The 27107-nt window shown below is 42.3% G+C and overlaps 1 protein-coding gene across 1 annotated transcript in view; it reads left to right on the top strand.

Moving 5' to 3' along the window:
- grid2 (glutamate receptor, ionotropic, delta 2) overlaps positions 1–27107 on the top strand; it is a gene marked incomplete at both ends in the record, with an annotated part of 761628 nt that overhangs the window by 589271 nt on the left and 145250 nt on the right. Inside the window, 3 exon segments of the mRNA XM_084053861.1 lie at positions 14433–14534; positions 20802–20999; positions 23549–23861. Coding sequence (XP_083909987.1) covers positions 14433–14534; positions 20802–20999; positions 23549–23861 — 613 coding nt within the window.

The raw sequence follows: 27107 nt of genomic DNA, 5'->3' as shown, positions 1-27107 counted from the left end.
ATAAACACATGCAAGCAAACAAACACAAGTTAACGGTTCACCTTCCTACAACTTCAAATGCAAACACGTCCTAACAAGTCAAGCAGGCAATAAAATAGTTTGCAGCGCAACTGGGAAATCAAAACGGCTTGTTGTCGTTATTGCTGCTGCTATTTGTTGTTGTAATGACCTGTTTAAATTGACTGAGGGTGGATGCGTAGGTGAGCATGCGCACCTACTTGCACGCGTGTTTGTGTTTTTGTTTGTGTGCATAATATGTGAGTGTGTCTGTGTCTTCATTGAGCTACTCCCGACCCTTAAACGAGAGTGGATAAATGTAAATGAGGCAGTGAATTTAAAGAGATATGGGCATGTGAGTGCATAAGAGTTATTAAATGATACCAGTTTTGTACTTACAGCAGACCCTAAAACCAAATTATTATCACTCCAGTTTGACATCCTGTTCATTATAAAAAAAGCTAACCACAATAAGAAACCAGTTGTTTAAGACATTAACAGGGTTCGTTGAACTTCTTGGGCTGTTTATGACCACAGTCATTGATGGAGTTGTGTCCAATGATAACAACAGCATGTGACTTTTATGTCAGTTGTTTTTCATGTGGATAGATAGGAGGCTGTAAATGATTATTCTTCCTCCCATTCAGCAAATTGTTCAGTTTTTTGGATTTCCACGCTGTGTGTGTGTGTGTGTGTGTGTGTGTGTGTGTGTGTGTGTGTGCGCGTGGGCGTGCGCGTCTGTCTGTTTGTGTTTGTCTGTTTCTATGTGTATACCTAGGTCCTCATCCACTGTAAATTTCTCTCCTCATCCACTGTACATTTCTCAACATCACTGTTCCTGTCGTCCTCCTGAATTCCCCTTGTCAAGGTCAAAACGCATTGGGATTATTTATTTTTTGTCTATTAAAGAGATAATACAACCGCTGTTGACAATGTAATGTGTTCTCACTCATCTCATCTCACTCATCCACCCATAATTGTTTTGCAGAAATCCAATTTTGTTATGGAGGCAAGCAGTGGGGCAAAACCCAGCCTAAGTGGCTTTTTCTACAATAATTGCTTTCCAGGTGGCATCAAAGACACAGCAATCATAATAGGCATATTTCCTTTCCATAATAGTTTATTATACATATTCTAGCAAGAACATCAAACACGAGGAGAGTGCTAATGTCATAAAATGATAAAGAATATATATATATTTTTTGAAAATGAAAGAAGACTTTGAGAATGATTGAGATTGTGGGCAGCAGAATAGAATAGAATAGAATAGGTGCACAGTAAAATCCTCAGTGTTCATTTGACTGTTTGTGTGGCAAGATTGGACCTGCTTTTCTCTGGAAGAGCAGGGTGGATGGACGCAAACAAGCAGTAAGGTTGTGATTAGGCAGCTGGTGTTGCAGAGTAGACTGATACCACTGCTCTCTGTGGCCGGAACTGCCTACCGCAACAAGCTGTCCCCTCCCTGGCACAGAATGGAGCGAGAGACACACAGAGAGGGAGAGAGAGGGAGAAGGGGAATTAGAGGGATTGGAAGAAGGGAAGAGAAGAGAAAGAGAGAAGGAGGGTTGATATCGCTCTGTGTTTAGGTCTGCAAGCTGTTCTAAGACTGCAATGACAGACATGTCCCCACTTGGCATTGTGTGTGTGTGTGTGTGTGTGTGTGTGTGTGTGTGTGTGTGTGTGTGTGTGTGTGTGTGTGTGTGTGTGTGTGTGTGTGTGTGTGTGTGTGTGTGTGTGTGTGTGTGTGTGTGTGTGTGTGTGTGTGTGTGTGTGTGCGCGTGCAAGCGTGCGTGTGTGTGTGTGTGTGTGTGTGTGTGTGTGTGGTGAGGGGAGAGGAGGGGGGATGAAGCTGCTCAGCAACTTGTGCATCGTGTCCTTGCTTGGTGACTGTCGCTTTGCTGCAGTGGCACACATGTGACTGTTTATTAGAGGAGGGGACAATAGCAGAGAGACAGAGAATAGCAGACATGTCATTGTTTGACAGAAGAAACACCACTAGCAGAGACAAAAGGGCCAGACCGTTAATGAATGGAAAAATCTAAATGTCATTTTGAATGTTCCACCACAGGAGATGTTACACTGTGAAATCTTCAGTGTTCATTTAGTTCTGAGAGTGTAAAAATGAGTCCATTTGTACACTCTCAGACAGTGGCGTCAGTTCAGCAAAAGCTAGGGTATGGCAGCATGCACGCGACCTCATGCACGCGCGCGCGATTTTTTTGTGCGGTTCTGGGCGGGTTGGGTTCGTTTTTTTCCAGTTTTTGGTTACTTTATTTCGGTTTTAGGGTTAGGATTCGGGTTAGGTTAGGGTTATGTTATTTAATTCTTATTTTTGCCTGATTTTCCCGATTTATTATCAAAAAAGTACTTATTTTTTTTTCTCCCCTGGAGCCAGGGTATGGCAGCTGCAATAGCCTGCCATACCCAATTGACGCCCCTGCTCTCAGAGTTACACACGGATAAATGAACGCTGAGAATTTTACTTTCCCAAGAAGTATTCAGCATTAGAACCCCCCACATTGACCTGTCAATAAATACTTTTTGAGATTCTGATTCTGTCAGCAATTATTCAACTAGTTTCCTCTCGTGGTCTACACCCACAACCATTGACTTCCTCTGAGTCCCTCATCCCTGTTCCCATTGCCACCACTCTCTCCATCTCTACCATTTCTTTGCGTGCGTGCGTGCGTGCGTGTGTGTGGATGTACTGTAGTGAAAGGGTCTGTTGTAACAGTAAACATTGGCTCCCATACTGTGCTGCAATCACTTTTAAATGTGTGTTCTCTGACATCCCTCGAACCACCTACAGTACAGACAGGTGTGTGTGAGTGGGTGGGAAGTGAATGAAATCTATTGCTTATTATGTTATAGCAGTACACCTCATGGGCCACATAAAACAACACTATGTGGGCCAAAATGTATAATATATTACACTTTGGCCCACAATCTGCCTCATCGGCAAATCCCCAGTGAGTGCATGAGTGTCTGTACGTGTTATCCCCACATTGACATATAGCTTAGTACTTACTGGAAACGGAGATGGAGGCAAAACACTTTATTGACGACAACAACCCCACAACCCATTCCTAGCTGTTAGCTCCTTCTTCTGTACACCCATAAAACATCTAATTGTCATTGATCAGCGCAGAACCTTGCTAGCTTAATTAATCAAATACCAATCATTTTGATATAAGCGCAGCACGGCAAGAAATGCTACTCTGCAAGTGAAAAGATATATACAAGACATGATTTCTTGCGTTTATGAAAACAAATCCTGTTTGCAGAGGGGAATAGCAGGGAGGATCACTGAGCAATGTGAAAAACATCAAGCGGTCATGAAAAGATAACAGGGCCACTGGGAGATTAATAGGATCTCACTCATCACTTCTGCAAAATGACAGCAGCTGCTGCTGGTGAGTGGGATATAAATAAACCAATAGCTATTTATTACCTATTGAATGTTTGCATCTCTGTTATTCTAATGGCTGTGACTGCAGTAGTGGTCTCTACTAGGGATCGCTCAAAAAATTAAAGCTACAAATGAACATCACCTTGTGTATAATGTTTCACAATAACATTCTCCCCTGACAAGGACACTGATGAGCTTAGTTCAGTTTCGGTTCACTCTTAATGTTTCTTTTTTATATGTATATTTTTTTGGGGGGGGCTTTTCTGCCTTTATTTTGGATAATACAGTAGACAGACAGGGAGAGAGAGACGTGGAGTGACACGCAGCAAAGGTCGCTGGGCTTGTGAATCGAACCCGCAACTCGCTGTCAGGCAATAGAACCTAGGGCCCTGTCGTGTGCGCCATTTTTTACTATTTTGAAAAACATTTTTAAATAGTTTGCATTTGCAAATAATCTTGTAATGAACATAAAAAGAAAGCTAATAATAATAATAGAGTATCTTGTTTTCCTCTGTTTGATAGGGCTCCAGGGGTATATAGGTGGGGTCCTTCTAAAATGTTGAGGCCCTTGATGGGCTTCCAGGGGGTCCCCAGAAAAAAAATAGGAACACTTTCATTTCACTATTATTTCACCGGCTATAAGAATGTATAAGAATGACTATTCAGATCATAGGTTTCACGCTCTCTACAGTTATCTCCCCACCTACAGTATTGACACTTGTAGAAGAGTAGCTGAAGGAGTTCAAGGGATTTGCGTGAGTGGTTGCTAGCTTGAGGCTTTCATCATGCTTCAAAGACGGTGAAAATTATTGAGTCTGTCACTCTTGCTATGTTGTGACTGAGCTAATTTAACAGAGTGTATTTTTAGCTAACATGAGTTAGCTAGTGATGGCATACCGAGGCCGATTCAGAGCAAGAGGTGTTAGAACGCAATGAAGTGTGACAGATGTCCAAGGTGGTGAAACTAAAAGAAAGATAAGTGACTGATGATGTGAAGGAAGATGAAGGAGCCTAATGTGAAGTAGAGCTCAGGAAGTGGACTCTATGAGATGCCTCCTGAAGTTGAAGTGATCAGAGCAAAGAGTAGAGAAGATTACTGAATAGTCGATGTGCTAGGAGGATTGAAGAAAAGTCCAAAGATGAGATGAGAGACATGACACTGAGATGGAGAACGTTGGATATACTGTAGTATGGACCAGGTTATAGTTATAGTACATTGTTGGCCTTAGTAGTAAAACTGTGACAGAGCATAAGAGAAAATCAGGCAAGAGTCATTGTTGAAGCAGCTAAAAGGTTTCTTTGCATTATGGATGTGACAGGAGAAGAAATAGATGCAGTGTTAACGGAGGAGGAATCTTGAATATACAGTAACATCCAATGTACAATGTTTCTTTCAAAAAACGATCATACATAATTAAACATGACAGACTACAGCACACAATTACCCCCACCACCAACCACATGCTAAATGTTAAATGAAAAAGTGCACATAATATTAATAGAATAACCTTGTCAGTGACACACTTGCCTAGGAGCATTACATTTCTCTGGGATTCTGAAGTTGAAAAATGGGGACGCCCATTGATGCTTTGCACCTTACAGGTGGTAGGATATTCTTTGCCTGAAGAGAGGAGTACCTTTTACTTGTCCATTTTGCCTCTCCACTTGTGACAGCAAAAATCTTGGTGACAGGCTCCATACCTGCACTGCACAGAGCTTTGTTAGTGAGAGCGCTCTGCTGAAACTCAACTAAATTAAGGCAGGTGACAGCCTGCCTTATGCAAAATTCCTGCGTAGTGTGAGCTAATGGTTTGCTAACGATACCGCCCAGCAGTGTTACAGGAAATTAGTTGATCGCCAAGCTACGCATTCAAATGGCCAATGACAGTGCTAAATTATGACAAACTGTGTTGGGTGGAAGGGTGGGTGTTCCATTTTTTATTTCACATTGAAATCATACATTGATTTAGGGGGGATTCTATCTATCTTTGTATCTATCTATCTATGTATCTATGTGTGTGTGTGTCTGTCTGTCTGTCTGTCTGTCTGTCTGTCTGTCTGTCTGTCTGTCTGTCTGTCTGTCTGTCTGGCTGGCTGTCTAACATGCGTCATATTTTGTATTACCACTGAGAAATAGAGAGAAGCTAGACTTCATGGGGTCTAATTGTCTGGGAAACACTGGTGGAATAAAGTCTTGACCCTACATAGGTGGCTGGATGCACCTTTTTGGGTTGTGATTTAGTATTTAATTCAAAAACTGATGATGATAATGTTTTTTTGACAGACCTTTTTCTTGTGATGATGGTTCAACTCTTGTGGATTTAGGTCAGGCGAGTGAGGTCTGCGATGTTAGTGTGGAAGCTAAGGAGAAGCCCCCTGTGTCTAGGGCTAGCTGCGCTAGCTTAGCATAGCAAAACGTAGCGGGACAGCTTGCCAGAGCTCAGTGGTCTGTGTTGCTTAGGTTTAGCTTCAGTTGTCACTGCACTGTGTGTGTGTGTGTGTGTGTGTGTGTGTGTGTGTGTGTGTGTGTGTGTGTGTGTGTGTGTGTGTGTGTGTGTGTGTGTGTGTGTGTGTGTGTGTGTGTGTGTGTGTGTGTGTGTGTGTGTGTGTGTGTGTGTGTGTGCGCGCGCGTGCGCAACTGTGCATATCGGCACGTGTGCATATTTGTCATGGTTACTGTGCATGTGGCTTTGGTTTGGCTTCACCTAACCCAGCAGTGCACAGCACTGTAATGCTTTTACTACCACCTACTGTACATTGTAACCTTTTGGGAATTAAATTCTCATCTACGACAGAGGCTGGTAATTATCTAGTTTCTCACCAACTCACACACATTATTGTGCGACAGGCCGATTCTAAAAATGGCTTATAAATCCCAACAGTTTTCTGAAAAAATGTGTGTGTGCATGCGCGTGCGTGCGTGCGTGCGTGCGTGTGTGTGTGTGTGTGTACTCCCCCTTATCTGATTAAAGATGCAATGTGCCATATACTGTACCTGCCGAAAATTTCAAGTATGTCTATTAAAGCTGCACGGAAAGTTTTCACACTTCACGTCTGTTGGCGGCCCCAAGTGGCATTAAGAAATAACAGGTATGATACAATACTTTACTACTTGCGCCACTGGTTGTACTGTGTAGGACTAACGTTGTGAGATTGCAATCTCTCTACATATTTTTTCTTCTTCGTAAAAACATTGCATTGTGCAGCTTTAAAAAGACATGAGGGTAAAACAGATACAGCGATAACAACTCGAGAAAACGGGGAGAAAGTCCCCAAAAACTGTGTGTGCTGCTAATGGCAGGATGTAAGCAGCCTACGCATACACACACACACACACACACACACACACACACACACACACACACACACACACACACACACACACACACACACACACACACACACACACACACACACACACACCCAGACACTCATAGAACAACTGATGCACACATAAGGATACTGCAGAGTCATGGAGAAATTAGCCTTTATCTGGTACTGTGAAGATAAGGAGAGGCAGTGGGCCTCGTTGCTAGCCAGGCAGCCATTTTAGCTTTTCGCACGCACGCACGCACGCACACACGCACGCACACACGCACGCGTCAGACACACACACACACACACACACACACACACACACACACACACACACACACACACACACACACACACACACACACACACACACACACACACACACACACACACACACACACAGGTCTGGGTTCACACTTGCTTGCTATTGGCCAGTCAAAACATAAACGTCGAGTGGAATTATTGATATTCAGACAGCATAGTGTATCCAATTTTGCCATAATATTGCAGCAAGGCTCTGTCCTTTTCCCCCTGTCCTTTCATCTCTCTCTCTATCTCACTCTCTCTTCACACACACACACACACACACACACACACACACACACACACACACACACACACACACACACACACACACACACACACACACACACACACACACACACACACACACACACACACGCACACTGTCTCTCACCCCATGATGTCTGGCTTCTCTCTATTTCTTAGTGGTAATACAAAATAAGATAGATACTGTAGACAGACAGACAGACACGTTTCTGTGTGCCTGTGTGCGAGTGTGTGTATGCACAGCATGTATGTGCATAATATTTTCCACTACAAACAGAGTTGTTAACAAAGGCAGGTAGTCTGATACTGATGGATACATGTAGCTTTTGTATAGCCCGGTGTGATGATGATTGAATGGATCTTCCTCATCTCATCCACTGATGTTTAATAAACTAAAACTAAACAGACACACACTGGGCCTTGATGTTACAATGTTTGTTGTTGTTGTCTAGGTTTATGTTGCAGGTCTCTTATGTTTGAGTAATCCTCAGGGAATTTGCATCTCTGTCAAAGATACAGCGTGATTTGACAATGACTGATAGCTGGTCTGACAGGCACTAGAGGCCTTAGTGCTTTTCTAAATAAGCTTTCATGGAAACTTTTTTTGGTTTCATTACTGCATGGCATAGAACTCGAGGATAAGTACCTTGCTCAAGGGCAGAGTGGAGATGGCAGTTCCAAAGTTCCAGCGCCTGAAAAAATACTACATGACATCAAAACAATCAACAATTTGTAACTAAATCTAACTCATTGGTCTGTACCATGCAGTTTTATAAAGGGAAGGTATTCCCCAAGACAGCCTGATTCAATTGCTAAGGCCTTCATGAAACACTGAAGTGTACCCTATAGTATGCACTTTGTTGACCAGAGTCCCCAGGGGGTCTATACTAGGTCCCTTCCTTTTTCCCCTTCTATACCTTTTTCCCCCCCTACCCCACATTTTCACAGAATGTTCATCCCTGAATAGGGGTGCTAGTTTTCCTATGGTTAAGGTTTCCTCAGAGCTTGATCACAAAAACCTTGCCCACATTGTTTAAGTAGCAAATATATTTCTGCCCATCTGACTGTGACACAATTTTAAAATGATCTGTGGTTGGTCTGTTGTTGACCTATCGCTATCTTAGGTGGAGTGACAAAATACAGAAAGCGAGAACAGCCCTGACCTCGTCTAAAGTCCGGTGCACATCCCTAGCGTGGCATTCCCAGGTAAAGAGTGCATTAGATAGTACAGTAGATTAAGCTATAGGATGGTTTGCAATCAAAATCCATCCAAATTCAGCAAATCACTCAATTTTGCTGAGTGACTCAACATTGAGGTTCAAAAATTATTAATGATCCCGGTGAGATTATCCATATATTATTGAATCGAGAAGTGAGTGCCTGGTGACTTCAGTCAATTTATCATGCTAGGAGGTACCAAAAGCGTAAATTGTTTTTGTGGTCGGAAATCGAAGCTAAATGTTTTAACCATTTGATTTTGCAAGTCAGTTTTGCGATTGATAAGAATATGACGATTAAGAGAAAAAATAAATAAGAATAGAACAGTTTAGAAGTATCAATTTCTCGCTGGGTGTATTTCTGCACGTAGAGGGGAGATTGGTGAGGGGAGAGAGACAGAGAAAAAAGTAGTACTTTATCAAGTAGCCTGCCATACATTTATTGCTGATAGAAAATATATGTGTGAACACCGCTCGTCATGTAAGATTTTCTTGAACCCTCTTTTTGTCTTTTTCTTTGTGCACCGTACAGTAATAGGTCACCAGTATCCATTTAGGGGCTGTGATGCAGCATCCCTGTCATGCTCTAATAGGTGGTTTAAATAAAGAACCTAACTGAGAGAGAATGAGCATGCGATTATTTAAAAGTTGATAAGTCAAGACAGCCCGGATGTCTGTAGGACATAAATGAGGGGACATTACCGGAGGAAGGCGTGCTGCTCTGCATGCCCAAAATTATGTCAGCAGCAGCAGGGCCAGGGAGGGTAGCCTACGTGGCACACCACTCATTTCCACTTGATGTTTTCGGTAAGTGGAGAGCTTTATTTGCCCCCTTTCCTGACATTATTACGTCACATTTTTCCTGCTGCTCCCGTGTCACTTTGTAAACAAGCAGATATGTTTCCTCAGCAGAAAACCGCTTGCGGGCCTCTCCAACTTACCATATCTGTTATTTAAAGAGCAATGTGTCATGGTGCAAGCGCACCTGGCTCTAACGCCAAATTCACACCAGCAGTGGCAGCAGATCATAACGTGCTTATGGTGGCTGTATACTGCAGCAGTATACAGTTGAACTTTTCTCTACTTTTCCACTTTGCAGTGGGGAAGGCAGCGGTTGCTCCTTGCCATAGACAATGTATGGAACCTCGTAACTTTCTCAGAACACAGAAGCTAAATACTGCTGCTGGTGTTGCCTGGGAATGGGAGAAGACACTGATTGGTCTAATAATTCATGTTGTGCCCAAAACACACCCATGAATCCAGAGTCAAAATATGCCTTAAAATTCCAACAAGCAAAAGTGGAGTTGGACACATCCCCGACACACATGCACTTTAGACCTTGTGCCATCTTGTGCCATAGATCATCTAAATAAGGCTCTTCATGTTTGCCATGTTGGCTTAGCCCGACATACAGTACCAGCATGTCTACTGCTTCTTTGGGAGTTGGTGTTTGCACAGTAGACATATTGCTATGTGTCTGTTTTCACACCCATGCGTACTGTACATTTGTGTCATGTGCCCAGCCCTGCTTACCCATGTGTATTTAGAATGACTTCCACATGGGTTTGCTTCGCTGTGTACAGTATGTATGCACCTGTGTTTCTGTGTGTTTTCATACTTGCTTGCGTGCCTACTGTATACTGTACATGTACTGTATGTATATTTCTATATAACACGCTTTACGTGGTTCCTTACTGTGGGGTCAGTGTCGCAGGTCTACCTGCAATATGCGGCTGCCTATCAGCCACACCACTAATGTTTTATCGATTAGATGCGCTCAGATTTTTACAAGCACTTAGAGTTGCTGCCATGCTGTAAATTCAGTTTTTATGAGTCCCTCTCATCATCGCCCCTCACCTCATCTATCAGCTCTCCTTGCATTTGTGCTCTCTCATTCTCTCTCTGTCTCATTTTGTCTCAGTTTCACATTCACATTCTCTGCCTCCATGATCTCAGGCTTGAAATTGCAGTACAGGAGAACCATCATTTTGACGGCATTAATAGCATGCGCGCTCACAAGCGTGCGCAGCAGCTATTGCACACACATAGGCTACAGTATAATAACAGGGGGTGGTTGCAGGTGGAGCGCAGACATTTTCCCACAGAGGCACATTTTGTGAGCGTGTGGACACATGACAGATAAAGGGATATGGTGCACTGATCAAGGGACTACACAGTATTGACAGGGACTCGAGAGGAATATCTCTGTGGTGACTGCAGCACTGACTGATCTAGATTCAGGCAGAGACAGAGCAGGAAAGAGGCCCCCAAACAAGAGAAAGAGCAACAAAAGCCAAGGCAATTACTGTAGCAAGCCCTCCGTGTTCAGAAATAAAGGTTAGCCTGTTTATCTTCCCAAGGAATAGCTGGCTTCAGAGAAACACAAAATTATAAATGCCGCTGCGCTTTGACTGCATTATAAACACACAGAGATAGGCTAGACGCTAGAGTGACGGAGAGAACATTAAGGATTTGGATTGTGTGTGTGTGTGTAAGAGGTAGAGAGAGGGAGCAGACTGTATTTCATTTACACAGACAGTAGCTACAATGTAGCCCTAGATCCTAGTTCCACATCACCCCCTGCAGGCTGAAAAAGGCTGCAGTGTTACTCCTCAACGTACGTGTGTGTGTGTGTGTGTGTGTGTGTGTGTGTGTGTGTGTGTGTGTGTGTGTGTGTGTGTGTGTGTGTGTGTGTGTGTGTGTGTGTGTGTGTGTGTGTGTGTGTGTGTGTGTGTGTGTGTGTGTGTGTGTGTGTGTGTGTGTGTGTGGTGAGACAGAATGGTGACAGTGAGTACTTGCAGCCCTAGAAGAATGCCCAATCATAACAAAATCATTGTAAAGAAAAACCAACAACATAATAATACACCTAAAACCATGTGATTCTGTTGGTCAGAACGCTATGAAAACCATGTAGCCTGGTAATATACAGTTGTCACTGATTGATCACCTTCTCTTCTGCCCCCTAAGAATGAAACATTACTTTTCTATAGTCTTTGGTCCAATAAATAACAGAATGTTGTCATTTATGAATGTTGTGCTCAGCAAATTCTTCTGACCTCAAAAAGTGGCCAGCTACAGGGCATGAGAACACAAATTATTAAGCGTAATATAAGTTTTTCAAATATGACTTGCCAACTTCCCACTTTGTCAATATCACTTGTATTTTTCCTCAGAAAAGTGATGAATAGCCTAAAAAAATGCCAGTGGGTATATGTGTTGGTCTGAAACACTGGCGGAGATTTGAAACAACGGATACAGTCTATCAATAAATATAAATGTGCAGTGAATACGAATGAATACAATACAATATATGAATGGATATGTGCAGTCTATCAACAGTGAGTAATAGTATATGGGTGTATATATGCACGGTTTATTAACCCATTAAGGCCTGAGGTTCCGATTCTACTAAATGTTTTCTAAATCGTAAAATATTTCTGAAACACTTATGTTGCTATAATATCAGTGGTTCTAAAACTTTTTCATGTGAAGGACCTCCGAAATTGTATGTTTTTTTAAATTATTTTATTGTATTTGTGCAAATCTTTGAATATATATATTTATATATTTGTTTTAAAGCGAATTTTTAACTCCGATCTGTGCTTCTGGGGGTCCCTGGAACAACATATTTTGAGATGGGGGTCCGCGGCCAAATACATATCATTTTGGGGGTCCTTGACATGGAAAAGTTGGAGCACCACTCACCAGCAACATACTATTAGGATTTAGAAAACATTTTTAGATATGTATTTGGCCGCGGACCCCCATCTCAAAATGTTTTGTTCCAGGGACCCCCAGAAGCAAAGATTTCAGTTACAAATGTTCGCTTTAAAATACATGTATATTCAATGATGTGCACAAATTTTAAAGGTTTTTCAAAAATAGCAGATCTGTTGGGGGGGGGGCTCCACCAGACCTAGATGTTCAGACTGCTGAACATCTAGGTCTGGTGGAGAAGATTGATTGTGTTCCGTCTTGGATCAATGAAACTAACATAGTACACTTTAAGTTCGCTATTTAGTGGTATCACAATGAATTAAAAATGTTTTGCCAATTTTTTGGGGGGCCCACTTAGCTAGCCTGGGACCAGACGAATCTGCGAGTGCAAAAAAAAAATTTGCACTCTGCGATTTCTACGCCAGGCTACCACTTAGCAATATCCTCACGGCCCACCGGTAGGCCCCCGGCCCACAGGTTGAGAACCACTAGTCCTTGTAGATCTCACAGAGGAGCTGGTCAGAGTTGAACGTGAATTGCATGTTATGCTGTAACATTAGGCTTTGGAAAGAAATAATATCTGGTATTATCCACAATAGCATGCCCTCTGCTGCTCTGGTGCGTTTGTTTTTCTTTTGAACAACAAATCACTCTCTGCTGCTTTGCGTGCCACATGTGTTTGAGTGTGTTTGTCTTTGAACAGCAGACAGCTAAATCACTCTTTGCCAAAAACCAAAAAACAATTGCACAGGCTCTCTCTTCAGGGAAACTTTGATCTCTGAAGCTAAAAACAATATTTTATTAACCCATTCAATCCGGGAACGCATGTCATTTTAAGATTTCTTTGGCCATTCAAAAATAGCAGAGTGACGCGCTATAGAGCTTGTAGATCTGCTATTTCTTTTTAAATATTGTGAAAATTTGTGCAAATCTTTGAATATATATATATTTTTAAGCGAACATTGGTAAAATATTTTGTTCAAGATTGTTAAAAAATAGCCGAAATTATAAAATAATAGCTCAAATCTAAAATGACACAGATGCATTACCGGAGTGAATGGGTTAAAAGCAGAAGGCTGTTCGTCGACACAGAAAACAGGGTTTGGGACTTCAATAATGTGGTCCTGGGGATAGGATTGGAAATATGATGTAATTTGAGAGACACGGTGGTCTAGCCCCAGATTCACGAGGGAGCTTTGAATAAAAGTCGTGCGGGCGAGTAGTTGGGGGCGCGTGCCGCTTGGGCTCTGGTGCCTGGTGCCGGTCCCCGTTTCTGCTCCCGGGCACTTCCTGTTTCCTGTCTTATATCTTATCTCCATCAATAAAGGCTCAGAAAAGCCAGACAAAATAACTAAAAAGCAAGACAAAAGAATACAATGTTCTGTAAACCCAGGTATATTAGCTTTTCATGTGGCCTCAGACTTCATACGTCTATGCATGATATCAATTTGACCATATACATTATTTCTACAAAGCTACTGTATGCAATAACGGTTGGATCTGAAAGCCAGCAGTTAGGGCTAAGTGTCAGGGACACTGGGACACAGACCGGTGCGTGAACCGGCAACTTCTAGTATGACCACTACTGGTTGGCGAGAGGTACTGCCTGAAGGTGAAAATTCAGCCTCTCCCCTGAGCAAGTAGGCATGCTCTATTAGTTCAGTGGTAAAACATGGCAGCACTTGTGCGGGGGACCTGGGTTCAAATACCAGGTAGGACATAAAGGTTACAAAGTGTAGGTTTAATTCTCTAAATTGTCTCTCATGATCTACTTTATTAGCCTGGAAACCAGACGAATCTGCCAGTGCAAAAATAATAATAACCCTCTGCAGATTTGGTCTGGCCCCACTCGGTTGTGATTGGATTGCCCTTCCCCCGAAGTTGTAGGGCACCAATCAGGGCCCAGTATGCAAATATGGGGCGGGTTTATCACCAGAGGCATTTTTTGAATTCGCCCCTTGGAAATGCAGGTTCCACGCAGATATTTCAGACTAATAACTACGCACTACGCAGTGATATCAGTCTGGCCATGCCAGGCTACTATTTTATATATGTATTTGCTAATAAATATATATTTTTGTACATTGTACAGTATGAAAGTAAATTTGCTTTGTATGCATTAATGTGCCTAAATGTTTGAAAGGTGGAAAAGCCTATAATTCTGGACCTATTCAAAATATTTTGTGTTTGTGTGTGTGCTTTTATAGCTGGCAACATGGGATCCAGTCCACGGTTTGAACGGCACGCTGTCAGACAGGAAACTGGAGAATAACATGAGAGGAGTGGTGCTTCGAGTAGTTACTGTTCTGGTGAGTACAACCTGACTGTGTGTGTGTGTGTGTGTGTGTGTGTGTGTGTGTGTGTGTGTGTGTGTGTGTGTGTGTGTGTGTGTGTGTGTGTGTGTGCGTGTGCGTGCGTGTGCGCGCGTCCACGCGTCTGTGTGTGTGTGTGCACCTGTGCATGCTCTACTACTCATGTCACATCCACCCGTCCCTATATGAATGCAAAATCAGGTGTGGACTATCTCCCAGACCTAGGCTCTAGGAACTCCACTGTCTTTATATCATTTTTTGCTTGGTGAGAAAAGCAGTTGGTGGAATTTCTGACATTTTTGGATACTTGGATACAGTGTGCCCAACCTCAACCTCAATCCTTTACTCCATCATTCCACCACTCTTTCTGTCGAGAGAGGGGGGGGGGGGGATAAATACGCGGACAGAGACAGAGTGTTGATGCAATCGAAGGGGTGAGTGCGAGGCACAAGCAGGCAGGAAGTTGAGTTAACTCAGCATGCCTGTCCATTTCATAGAATAGAAGGAGAAGATGAATACCAACAGATTTGTCCATGATATTGAGATTCCAGCTTCCTCCCTGTCTCGCCTGCAGCGTCGATTTGAGCAAGTCCCTGGAGTGCGTTAAAGATTCACAGACGTAAATTCTTCATATCCCACCTTTGAAGTGGGAAGTAGGGAAGAAATAGATGATGCCAGACATTTCTTCTGGACTATAGCTTCCACCAATGGCTTCTTTCCCTTCTAATTCTTTTTTGATGTGAGAATTTTCATCACAGTCACAAGGGAAAAGAGCATGGAATGGTTCTTAACACTGCCAGTATTGGCATTGGTGGCTTGTGTACTGTATGTGTAGCTGTGCACACATAGCTACATGACAGCATCCATACTACACTGACCAGAGTCCCCCAGGGCTCTCTACTTAGTCCGCTCACTTTTCCCCCTCCTCTACTTCATATCTCTTCCCTGAAAATAGCCCACAACACGCCACGGTAAGGCGCGTTATGGATTATATATCTATCACTTTCCGACACGTTGTAGGCTTGTAAGATGTGCTATTTTCGGGGATTCTTCGCCTATTATGACATGCCCAGAATAGAGAGGCTAGGGACCTCTCTCTCTTTCTTTCTTTCTCTCTCTCTCTCTTTCTCCCCCTCCTTCCCTCCCTACATTTTATCATATCTCTAATATCTTATCACTATGCATTCGTGTGTGAGTGTTTTCCCAGTTGACTTACACCGTTTAGAGAGTGCCTCCAGACAGTCTTAGTGTGAAGTTTCCAGAGTGTTGCCTAGTTTGTCTGTGCTATTTGAGACTGGCTGCAAGGTTCATTCTAATCTGTTTTTGGACATGCATTATGACATGTTGACAACATGATGAATACAACAATTGCAATCTATTTATGTATGGATGTTTGTATGGGCATATAGTATGAGAAATTGCATGTCTGCATAATAGATATTTACAAGTTTGTGTGTGTGGGTGGGAGTCTCTGTGTTTGTATCATCATAAGTTTCTTCTAAATTGTCTTGTCACTTTGTGAATAGGATGGCCATTGCGACCTTCGTGTGCGTGTTATGATTAGAATAAAGTGGTTAGGGTAAAGTTTTGGTCATGTTTAGGGAGGGTTTGTTTTGTGCTCAGGTCCACGTGGTTATCACAAACACATTGAATTTGTACAATATCATGCAAAGAATTAAAGTATAGAGTACACAGTAAAATCCTCATCCTTATTTTTACACTTAAAATGAGTGAATGTATACTTGATCGACATATTTGCTGGGAGCTCAGGCTGTTCCATCTATACCATGTAGTATGTAGCCTACTGTACAACACACACAAACACACACACGCACACACACACGCACACTAGCACTCTCTTCCTCTCTCCAATCAGCTAGACTCTTATGTTTATGGATTTGTTAATTGGTGATGAGATCTCAACACTATAAGGGCCAATGTCTCTAGATCAATGCTATTGATCAGACTGTATTGGCAGGTTAAATGGCCACTGTAGAGGTAACTCTATAGTCTATCACTATAATTATGTGTTTATGGCTTTCTTTGTCATTGGTCCCAGTCCCTCAATGCAACACATACCACAGTAATGTGGGATATAATGGGAAATTAAAATGATACGTGTAAATAGAAAATAACCCCGACCAGTAAAGTGAAAGAGAGGTCATGCAAAGGTTTGTCTCTTTCACTCTTTCAAAGTCTCTTAATCTGCATGGTTTCCCCATGGTGAGATAATATTGCCCTGCAAATTCCCATCTGCCTCAGGCGGAGACTGCGAGGGAAAATTATTTTTTCAAACCAGTTCACAGCTGGCTCCACCACAGAGACTTGACAGAGTTACACGAAACACATTTCAGACCAATTTCCCTGGGGAATCCTCCTAAAGCCTGATTCGTACTTCGTCACATGGCGGTGTCGCGCGCTGCAAATAGCCGACCTACAAGCTCACGCCGCGCCGCGAATGAGCTTGTAGGTCTGCCATTTTCGGCTAGCGGCATCGGAACATAAGTCTGGCTTTATTCTGTCCAAAGACGACGGCACTTGACACAGCACGAGCAGACGCGTGGCTCAGTGACATTCCCACGAGAGCTCTTCAGAAGCCATCGCTCCGTCTCAGTGGGAAATTGCATGTTCCCAATCATGTCTCCAAAAAACACTTGTGCTGCATCGAGCTGAGAGGAGACTGGAGATAAATTGCCACCAATCGAATTCGTGGAGAAGGCAGGAGGAAAGGGGGATGCGGGGGGGGGTGGGGCAATGGAATGGAAGCTGGTTGAACAAAGGGAAGAAGGGAGAGAAAGATGAAATGAGAGGGAGAAGGGTAGCGATATTAAAGGAAATTATGGAGAGATGGACAGGCACGGGTAGAGTGAGGGAGTACTGTAGGTATCCCAGACATTATGTGTAGGGAAATTGGGTGGCTAAGGTGGCATATGGTAGATTGGAAACCTGGAAAGCTACTAGACATTATGTTCTTCTGGTCCTTTAGGTGCATCTAAATCTGGTAAAATATCATACACATTTTCACTACATACAGTGTGTGTGTGTGTGTGTGTGGGGGGGGGGGGGGGGGGTTGTCATTTTGGATGGATGGAAGCTTACACAATATACAATGACCCCAAGGTCGTAGCTGACTATTATGTTCAATGTGTTATGTGCTTGTGTGGGTGTCCAGAGAGGATTCCTGCGGACATGCTGTATGGCACTGAAAGCAGACATGAAAGTGTTTTTGTGGAGAAACCAACAAAGGCAACAGTTTTGTTTATGCATTTGAGCATTTAATGCTTTGAATCCCACTATACTAAAATAAACCATTAATCATTCATCCATAACAGTTTAAAATGGTTGAATTGAGCGTAGATGTCACAATAGAATTCAACCCCTCTTGCACCTTTACCACTTAAACCCCATATGGTTGAGCGAGTCCCTCAGGGCTCTATGCTAGTGTATTTTCTGTTTTCTATGGTCAATAATTCATATTGACCAGACCTGTAGAGGGCGCAGTGGAGTAAATAAAATAATTTCCATCTCACGGACATATTTTATTTTCTGCACAAAAAGTGTATTTTACAGAGAAGGTGGGGTGCTGAGAGGCTTATTATAGTTTATTTCTTTATAAAGCAGCTTAAGTTAGATACATGTACCATTAACAGATGCATTACAATTGTATGTATAGAGTTTGTACCTTACAATTTACAATTTAGGCATTTAGCTGATGCTCTTAATCCAGAGCGATTTACAGTAAGCAAGGAAAACACGAGGTAATACATAAAATGCATAGAAATAGTAATCTAGGATCATAGGTAAACCAAGAACCAATCATCTTGGAAACAGGACATAGCAATCTAGGATCATAGGTAAACCAAGAACCTATCATCAGTACCTTGAAAGATAACGGGTGGATGGGTCTGTGGTGTGTGTGTGTGTGTGTGTGTGTGTGTGTGTGTGTGTGTGTGTGTGTGTGTGTGTGTGTGTGTGTGTGTGTGTGTGTGTGTGTGTGTGTGTGTGTGTGTGTGTGTGTGTGTGTGTGTGTGTGTGTGTGTGTGTGTGTGTGTGTGTGCGTGCGTGCGTGCGTGCGTGCGTGCGTGCGTGCGTGCGTGCGTGCGCTCCAATCTGAATTTTCCTAATAATAATGCGCAAGTTGACCTAAACCTGGTTGTGGGAAATCTCCCCAAACGGTTTATTCTGAGCGTGGCATGTGCTTCTCTGAAATCTGGCAGCCTTGCCTTGGGCACTTCCTCGTCCCTCTGGCTAAAAAGGTACTATTTAAAACCAACAGCAGAAACATACATTTTCATAAGTCAGAGATGTGTTGAATGAGTCTCAACTGCTAAAGACTTGTGGGCATGTTTGGCCACTGCTCCCAGCTCTGGGCTCCCTGGGCCTTGGCACTGGCCGTGGTGCTGAATGCTCCAATGGGCTTTGGTTGAGTGTGTTACCACAGTCTGTGACAGAAGAACTGGATGCTCGACTGTGGGACTGGACTTTGATGTGCTGGTTTGTGTGTGTATGCAACGCATGATGTCCTTATTTGTGTGTGTGTGTGTGTGTGTGTGTGTGTGTGTGTGTGTGTGTGTGTGTGTGTGTGTGTGTGTGTGGTCCAGTGCACAGTGGGTGGTGCCTTGATTGATGGATGCCTGTGGCGAGAGAGGGACTTGGCATGCATGTCCACTCACAGCCTAATAGCTTATTGAGCGGCTGGAGCTAGCAGGGATTAGAAACCACCAAGTTAATGTGTAATACAGTGCGTGTGTGTGTGTGTGTGTGTGTGTGTGTGTGTGTGTGTGTGTGTGTGTGTGTGTGTGTGTGTGTGTGTGTGTGTGTGTGTGTGTGTGTGTGTGTGTGTGTGTGTGTGTGTGTGTGTGTGTGTGTGTGTGTGTGTGTGTGTGTGCATGTGCATTTATCTGTGTGTGTCTAATGTGCAGCCAGTATCCAGTCAATAACACACACACAGACCCTCATAAATCTGCCAGACATATTGGCCTGAAACATTTCACTCATCAATAGGGATTTATTAACAAAGAGAAAGCCAGATAGTGTGGGATGAAAGAGAGAAAGCTCTAATTGTCTAAACCTATAACCTTAAGTCTTATTGAGGAGAAAAATCTGCAATATGTCCTCAGTGTCTGAGATGATTGTCCTTCAAACTTCACTCTTCTCTAAAATAAAATACATTAAAAAGAATTACATTAAAACAACTCTTTATTATGTTAGAACATTATGTAACATTTTGCATGTCATTATAGGTGGAAAGACATTTTCAAAAAAAATAAATGTAAAAAACAGCAGAACTACAGGCTCACATCGAGTCGTGATGCAACGCGCTGTGAGCTTGTAGATTGGCTAGAATCGTTATTCATCACACAATTAATATTTGTTTTGGTCGAAAACAACACTTAAAGTAGGGTAAGTGATATTTTTTGGTTAAAACAAAAAGTGTTTTGTTAAAAGGTTAAAACACTATATTCTGATAGTAATCATTGCTATAGAGTGTTTTTTTCAGTAACAGATGTCTCCCTGTCTCTCCAGCTCTTTAATAAACAGAAAATACATTTTCCGGTAGGTGTCAAAATCTCAGCCAATCAGGAGAAAGTACCCATTTTTAAGCTTCATTTGTATAGTGTTCCAGTTCCAATTTTGTGTGCTCATTTCTTGTGTCATCACTTCCAATTCCACTTGTTTAATCTGTATCCTGATTGAGTTCTCTATCCTGGTTGAATAAAATTGGAAATGAAACTGAAACGAAAATGCATTTTCTGTTTTATAAAGAGCTGGAGAGACAAGGAGACTCCTGTTACTGTGCAAACACACTATAGCAATGAGTATCAGAATATAGATCTATTTAACACTTATTTTAACCAAAGCAAATCACTTACCCTACCTTCAACCACTGAAGCCCTTAAGTGGTCAAGTCACACATAAGTACGTACAGTACAATCAAGAATCAAGTAAGATATATTTTCTGCACACTGTCAGATAATGTTAATCAGGGCCGATACACATTGAGCAGTAACTCGATAACACAGCATTGTCCCAAAAAGCTGCACTGTTTATGCTGTACATATCATTTTCATTTCAAGGGAATTCACATTTGGGTTTTTTTAACGGTTGCGACTTCCTTGAGCAACTTGCAATAATTGGTATAGTATATACAATATGCACTGAATGCATGCATTGAATTTGAAATTCCAAAAGTCGTTCCAGCAAATAAATATTAGGTAGATCATCTGACTGACTGACTAACTCACCAATGGGTTTTCCTTTTAGGAGGAGCCCTTTGTGATGGTGTCGGAAAATGTTCTGGGAAAGCCGAAGAAGTATCAGGGTTATTCTATAGATGTCCTGGATGCCCTCTCTACCTACCTCGGCTTTAAGTATGAGATCTACGTTGCTCCGGACCACAAATATGGCAGCTTGCAGCCAGACGGACAGTGGAATGGACTGATGGGAGAGCTAGTCTTTAAGGTGAGAAATTACGTGCACACACAGACATACAATATTGTGGGTATTTTTCAGTGGTGGAAGAAGTACTCAGATTTGTTTTACTATTGTTTTTAAAGTAGCAATAATTGGTTGCATTTGTATACTCTCAATGTTTAAATGAACACTCAGGATTTTACTCTCTACAGCACTAGTGTAGCACTAGTACTTCACATTTCCTCTCTAATAGTAGTTACACTGCCACAGCAGAAATAACACCTCCCAAATGGGTATGAGAGAGAGAGAGAGAGAGAGGAGACACAGACAGAAATGAGAAGAGTAGAAAGAATGAGAAAAGTGGTGACATTTTATACCGCTGGAGGTCACCGCAGTATTTTCAGGCCCATTACCCATAACCCCCCCCCTTGCTGTTTTCCATTACTTAATGTTCCAGACTGTCTCTGAGAGAGACAGTAAAATCCAGAGTTTTCATTTGTTCCATTTGCACACTCTCAAAGTTACATTTATGCCAAGGATTTTACAGTAGGTATATAACTAGGTACTGTTTCCATGAGTGGAGCTGTATACAGCAGTATGCAGTATGTGCCATGCACCTTATTATAGTTAATTCTCATATTCCTTTCCTTCATTACTTACAGGTAAGGGTAAAAGAGAGATAAACAAAGAAATAAATGGCTTAAAAAGTAAGAAAACAACAAAGATGCCATAAAGCCATAAAAAGATGATTTTGAGTTCTTGAGTTTGTGTCTGGTTGTGAATTGGTACTGGGTGTGTTTCAATATATTCTCCAGACACACCCTGAATCACCCCACGAACGCACAAAGCGACAGAAAAATGCCGTAAGCAAATATGTTACATTATCTATGCCCGCATAAATGCCAGCAAAGGACATAAACACTAAACAACGTGTGAACACACTTCAGGTTCATATGGCATCGGCACAGATTACGTGCAACAATATACACAAGTGATCGCCTGCAGCACAGTATCACTTCATTATGTTATATAATGAGAGGTAGCAGTGTCTTCTATGGCAACAATAGCAATAATAGCTAACACATAACCAAACCTTGCAAACTGTTTAGCCTTTTTATTATTCAGCACTACCAGCTGCAATCCTCTTACTACCAGCCTAAGTCAGGTATTTGAATGTAACGTTGCAGAGTTATTGTCTGTTTTGAACATACCAGCCTTGACCAAGTAATGTTTGTTTATTTTCAAAGAAGACGGTAGATCATGGAATATGTCCTTACTGTAGTTAACAGATCAATAATTATTTCAGGCTGTGCTACAGTATGTACCCGAAAAGGGGATGAATACAGGGTGTATGTATTGTCCTGTCCCTCTTTGCTCCCTGTGCATGTCCTCCCCACCGGCACCAGAAAATAACAGTTCTACTGTAGCACTGGTCTCATCTGTGTCATTATACATATACATCAAACACAACCAAGATGACAATTAATTAACGGAGAGAGATAGCACACACTTTGTCCACTGTGTCTGTTGCCAGAAATGGCAAAATCTGTGAGACAAATTATATCAAACCATGTTGAAAATACACAGAGGAGAAACAGACAGAATACTGGGTCTAGCTTTCAGAACTCAGAGCCGTGTTCTGATGCAGTATTTTAACTTTCGACGTCGACGACGTCGTCGTCGTTTGGCAAGCCCTATTGAAGCCGAAAAAGGTTTGTCATCAAAACATGGAGACTCATGTCATATATATACAGTATATATCCTGTAATATATGATATGGCACACGCTCATACGTACTCGTGTGCGCACACACACACCATGCTGGTGTGTCAGCCTACAAACATCCTGCAGGGATACTGTCTCAGTATTCTTCTTATGCAGTGTAAGTGACAATTTCTGCCCATTTAAGCATTTTGTTTCCTCACCCAACTGTGAAATTAGCAGATTTTGGCCTAAAGTGGAAATGTGTGTGTGTGTGTGTGTGTTGCGGGTGAATGCCAAAATTGTTGCAGCAAGTTGATATCAGCTCTTTTTCAGCATTTAGAGCTTTAAATGTACAATCACGCAATATACACATTCTCTCTCATGTATGTGAGACACACACACACACACACACACACACACACACACACACACACACACACACACACACACACACACACACACACACACACACACACACACACACACCTATCATACAGCAGCTTAAATTATGACTATGGCACAGCCATCTACAGCTGCTAGCCAAGCATTGAGAAATGGTAATATTTTAATTAGCTATCATTATTTCTGAATATTAGCATAGCATATTTTTTCCTGGCAATCATAGGATTGCTTGGGTCAACTTCAGCCCTCCCACGTGCAAACAATTAAAAACTGCTGTTCGCTGTTCCTTAAAATGACAAGATTTATAGACGAAGATGTGCACACATCTATTTGATGCCCGTTACTCAGGCACACTTACTGTACAAACTCTTTATTACCTCATTATTAACTGCCTGTCATTGTTCACGCCATGCACACTACTAAATCATCTTTCTGAATGACCCCCCACCATCTCTCTTTCTCTCTCTCATCATGCTTCCCACCGCCCATAGCGTGCGGATGTGGGCCTGTCAGCTTTGACCATCACCCCAGAGCGGGAGAGCGCAGTAGACTTCACCACACGCTACATGGACTACTCGGTGGGCGTGCTACTGCGCAAGGCGGAGCGCACGGTGGACATGTTTGCCTGCTTGGCTCCCTTCGACCTTTCACTGTGGGCATGCATCGCCGGGACCGTGCTGTTGGTCGGCATCCTGGTGTACCTGCTGAACTGGCTGAACCCGCCGCGACTGCCCATGGGCGCAGTGTCCTCCACCACCCTGTACAACTCCATGTGGTTTGTGTACGGGTCCTTCGTCCAACAAGGTGAGTGGACTGTGGGTGGGTGAGTGCATGGTTGAGTGAGTGTGGGTGTGTGGGAAGCGAGCGGTTCGCAAAGGTTTTGGGCTTCAGTAGCACCTTTTCCTGATTTCTGAATCTAAGTACCCCCTTTGTAACATTTTTTCTGTGAAGACGGCAAGAGAAAACCATAGCTACCATACTGTATGATGCTATGAATGTATGATAATCAAATGATGTAGAATATAACATTACAATATGAGGAGTGAAGGGGGGGGGGGGTATGAAGGCGCACACAAATGGATGGACAGGTGAACAGGTGAACACCATCGATTTTCTTTAAGTCTTTTAAGTCTAAGAGCGAAAACTGTGCGCTCAGCCAAAAGTTCTTCTGTATTTCAATGGCAACTCTCCTCAGAGTTGCCAAGGAGAAAATTGTCGAATGCGTGTATTGACCTTTTGTGTTTGAGCGCAATAGTCAAATGAGGGGGGAAAAGAGACGAGAGTGATTCTGTTCCAAATGGGGAGAGCTGAGAATAATTACCGCACCGGGGCCATCTATTTGAGAAGTTTCAGAATCCATTTTGGCTGTGCTCAGGTGTAGAGATCAGACAATAGACAGGGAAAGGATTTAAAGTTTAATCAGTGCAGGAATAGAACCACTGGGCCACTGTGATAAAGGGGGAGGAGAAGCAAATGGAAATTATAGTTGTTGCGCAGCAATCGGATGGGGACAGGGATTTTGAGGAGGAAGAGGCAGAAGGAGAAAAAAAGAACTAGAACTAAGCAAATGTAAAAGTGTATTGTTTATGGGAATATTATGCAGTTGTAAAGCACTGTAGGCTGGAGTGAGTAAGTGAGTGAGAACGTGGTGGCAAAGTATAAAAAAAACATAAAACTACCTAAAGAAAAAAGACTTTAAGGCTTTACTTACTAGCTACTACTTGCCTGACGTGAATGTGAGAAAAGTCCATGCAATCAAGTAAATTAATACAGCTGTCGAATTGGTAGAATGCTGATGGATTGTGGGTATTGTCGTTTGACTCTTTATGTACAGTATGTAATGGCAGATTTCACACTAAAACTCAATGTTTGTACTTTATAGACAACATGGAGTCACCTTCTTAGAATGATGGCCCAAGTCATTTTTTTGAGGAAATTTATGTTTTTGCCTAAATCAGCTCTTCATGACACTTGACACATCTGATAAAATCGCCTATATCCTTATTTAAAAGATCATGCTGTTCCCACTCCAGTAGTATAATGGCCTATCTCAAGAGTGTGACCTAGGCCATTTTATGGCCTAAGTCACAAAGACAATGGGCCGATTCACTAAGCTGGTCGTAAATGTAAGTGTAAAGATGGGTGTAAATAAAATGTCTAAAGGAGGGTGTATTTTCTCTATGCAAAAACCGACGTGCAATTCACAAAGGGGTGTGTAAATCCCTGATATGTGCGGATCACAGTTGTTTCTTATTTTTGCCTGAAGGTCAAAGGCGCGTTCATATGGAAGATTCTTTGCATTGTTCCACGCCCCCATTTAAGACCATAAAGCTGTTTACACTTAAAATATGGGTGTAAACAGCTTAGTGAATCGGGCCCAATGTGACTCACATTGTCTTGTGACTTAGGCCAGAAACATTGCCTAAGTCTGGAGTAAGTCAGTTACTCCACAAATAATTTGACATAAGTCAGGTTTACAATTACCTAAGTCAAAACACAAATTGGCCTAAGTCATTTAATCCTCTTATGTTACTTAACTGACAGACTGTGCTATTTGTATGTCAATAGTCATATATTGTTATTAAACATTTGGGTGGAAATAAACAAAAGCCATTATATAAGGTGACGATAGCGAGATCTGTATTTATTTATTTTAAGAAGAAAGAAAATATTTAAATATGCTTTATTTGCATCCAAATACTGTCAAAAGGTTTTTATTTTGTATTTACCACACTACATCTAGCATGACATCCAAATGTCTGAAGATGCTGTGTAGCCAGTTTGGTGGTAGGAGATACGTAGGTCCATTCATCCATCTTAAACCTCTTATCCGGACTCGGGTCACGGGGGCAACAGTTGGAGGAGAGAGTTCCAGACTTCCCATTCTTGGGCCACATTAGCCACTTCATCCTGGGGGATCCTGAGGCATTCCAAGGCCAGTGTGGAAATATAATCCCCCCATCTGGTCCTTGGCCTGCCCCGTGGCTTTCTCCCAGTGAGACGTGCCCAGAGCCGCCCAGGAAGCATGTGTACTAGATGCCCGAACAACCTTAACTGGCTCATTTCCATGTAAAGGAGAAGCGTCTCACAGACAGACAGACCCTGCAGGGGGAATTTAGTTGTCATAGCAGAAACACAGGACTTATACAGATAGTAGATAGATACGTCTATGCTTCAATGTGAAAGTTGTGGAAAGTACAACTGATTTGTTGTGAATTTTCTACGATTTAGGTCAATTTTGTGTGTGGTGTACAGTATGTGTGTGCACCTGAAAGTGCATGTGCTATATTTGGCTGTGTTTTTGAGACTGAATGAATGTGTATAAGACACAACAGGCAGAGAGGGGGAGAGAGGCTCTCTATTTCTGTCTCTCTATCATGCACGCACGCACGCACGCATGCACGCACGCACGCACGCACGCACACACGCACACACACACACACACACGCACACACGCACACGCGCGCACACGCACACACACACGTGTCTCACAGCCTCTCACAGCCATTCTAGAGATGCTGTAAAAAGTTATTTATATAAAGAAATATGGCACAATCAGGTGTCTACGGCTGCTAGCCAAGCATTGAAAGAATTAAAACATTTTAATTGACTATCATTATGTCTGCATATTAGCCTGTTCATTTTGGTTTGCATGTTCAAGGTTTCTTTATTTGTTAGATCATGTGTACAAGTACAGAGGAGTAACATTGTGGATGTGCGTCAGGTTTGGTAAATTTCTCATGAGCAAAGTTGCACTTGCTATCATGCTCCAGGACTGAGGCAATAGTTAATTTTTCAAGCTACATTAATTATGCAAATGTTCTAGGGTATGTTTATGTGTGCAATGTTTTTAAGTTGTGTGTGAAATATTTTAGGCCCTGAATGAGCAGTTGATGAGCTTTCCAGCCAGTCGGTAAATAATCCTCTGTCTTGCGCTGCAGCTAATGGTGGTAATGATGATGATGATACATGCTAATTGCTGTTTGATATTTGCAATCGTTTCTCTTTTTAGCTGTAATTAACATTTTAGTCATGGCATCATTACAGAGA

This window comes from Gymnoscopelus microlampas (assembly GCF_963454915.1).
Source record: "Gymnoscopelus microlampas genome assembly, chromosome: 4".
In the NCBI taxonomy this organism is placed as follows: domain Eukaryota; kingdom Metazoa; phylum Chordata; class Actinopteri; order Myctophiformes; family Myctophidae; genus Gymnoscopelus; species Gymnoscopelus microlampas.
This window is presented reverse-complemented; position numbering and strand designations above follow the sequence as displayed.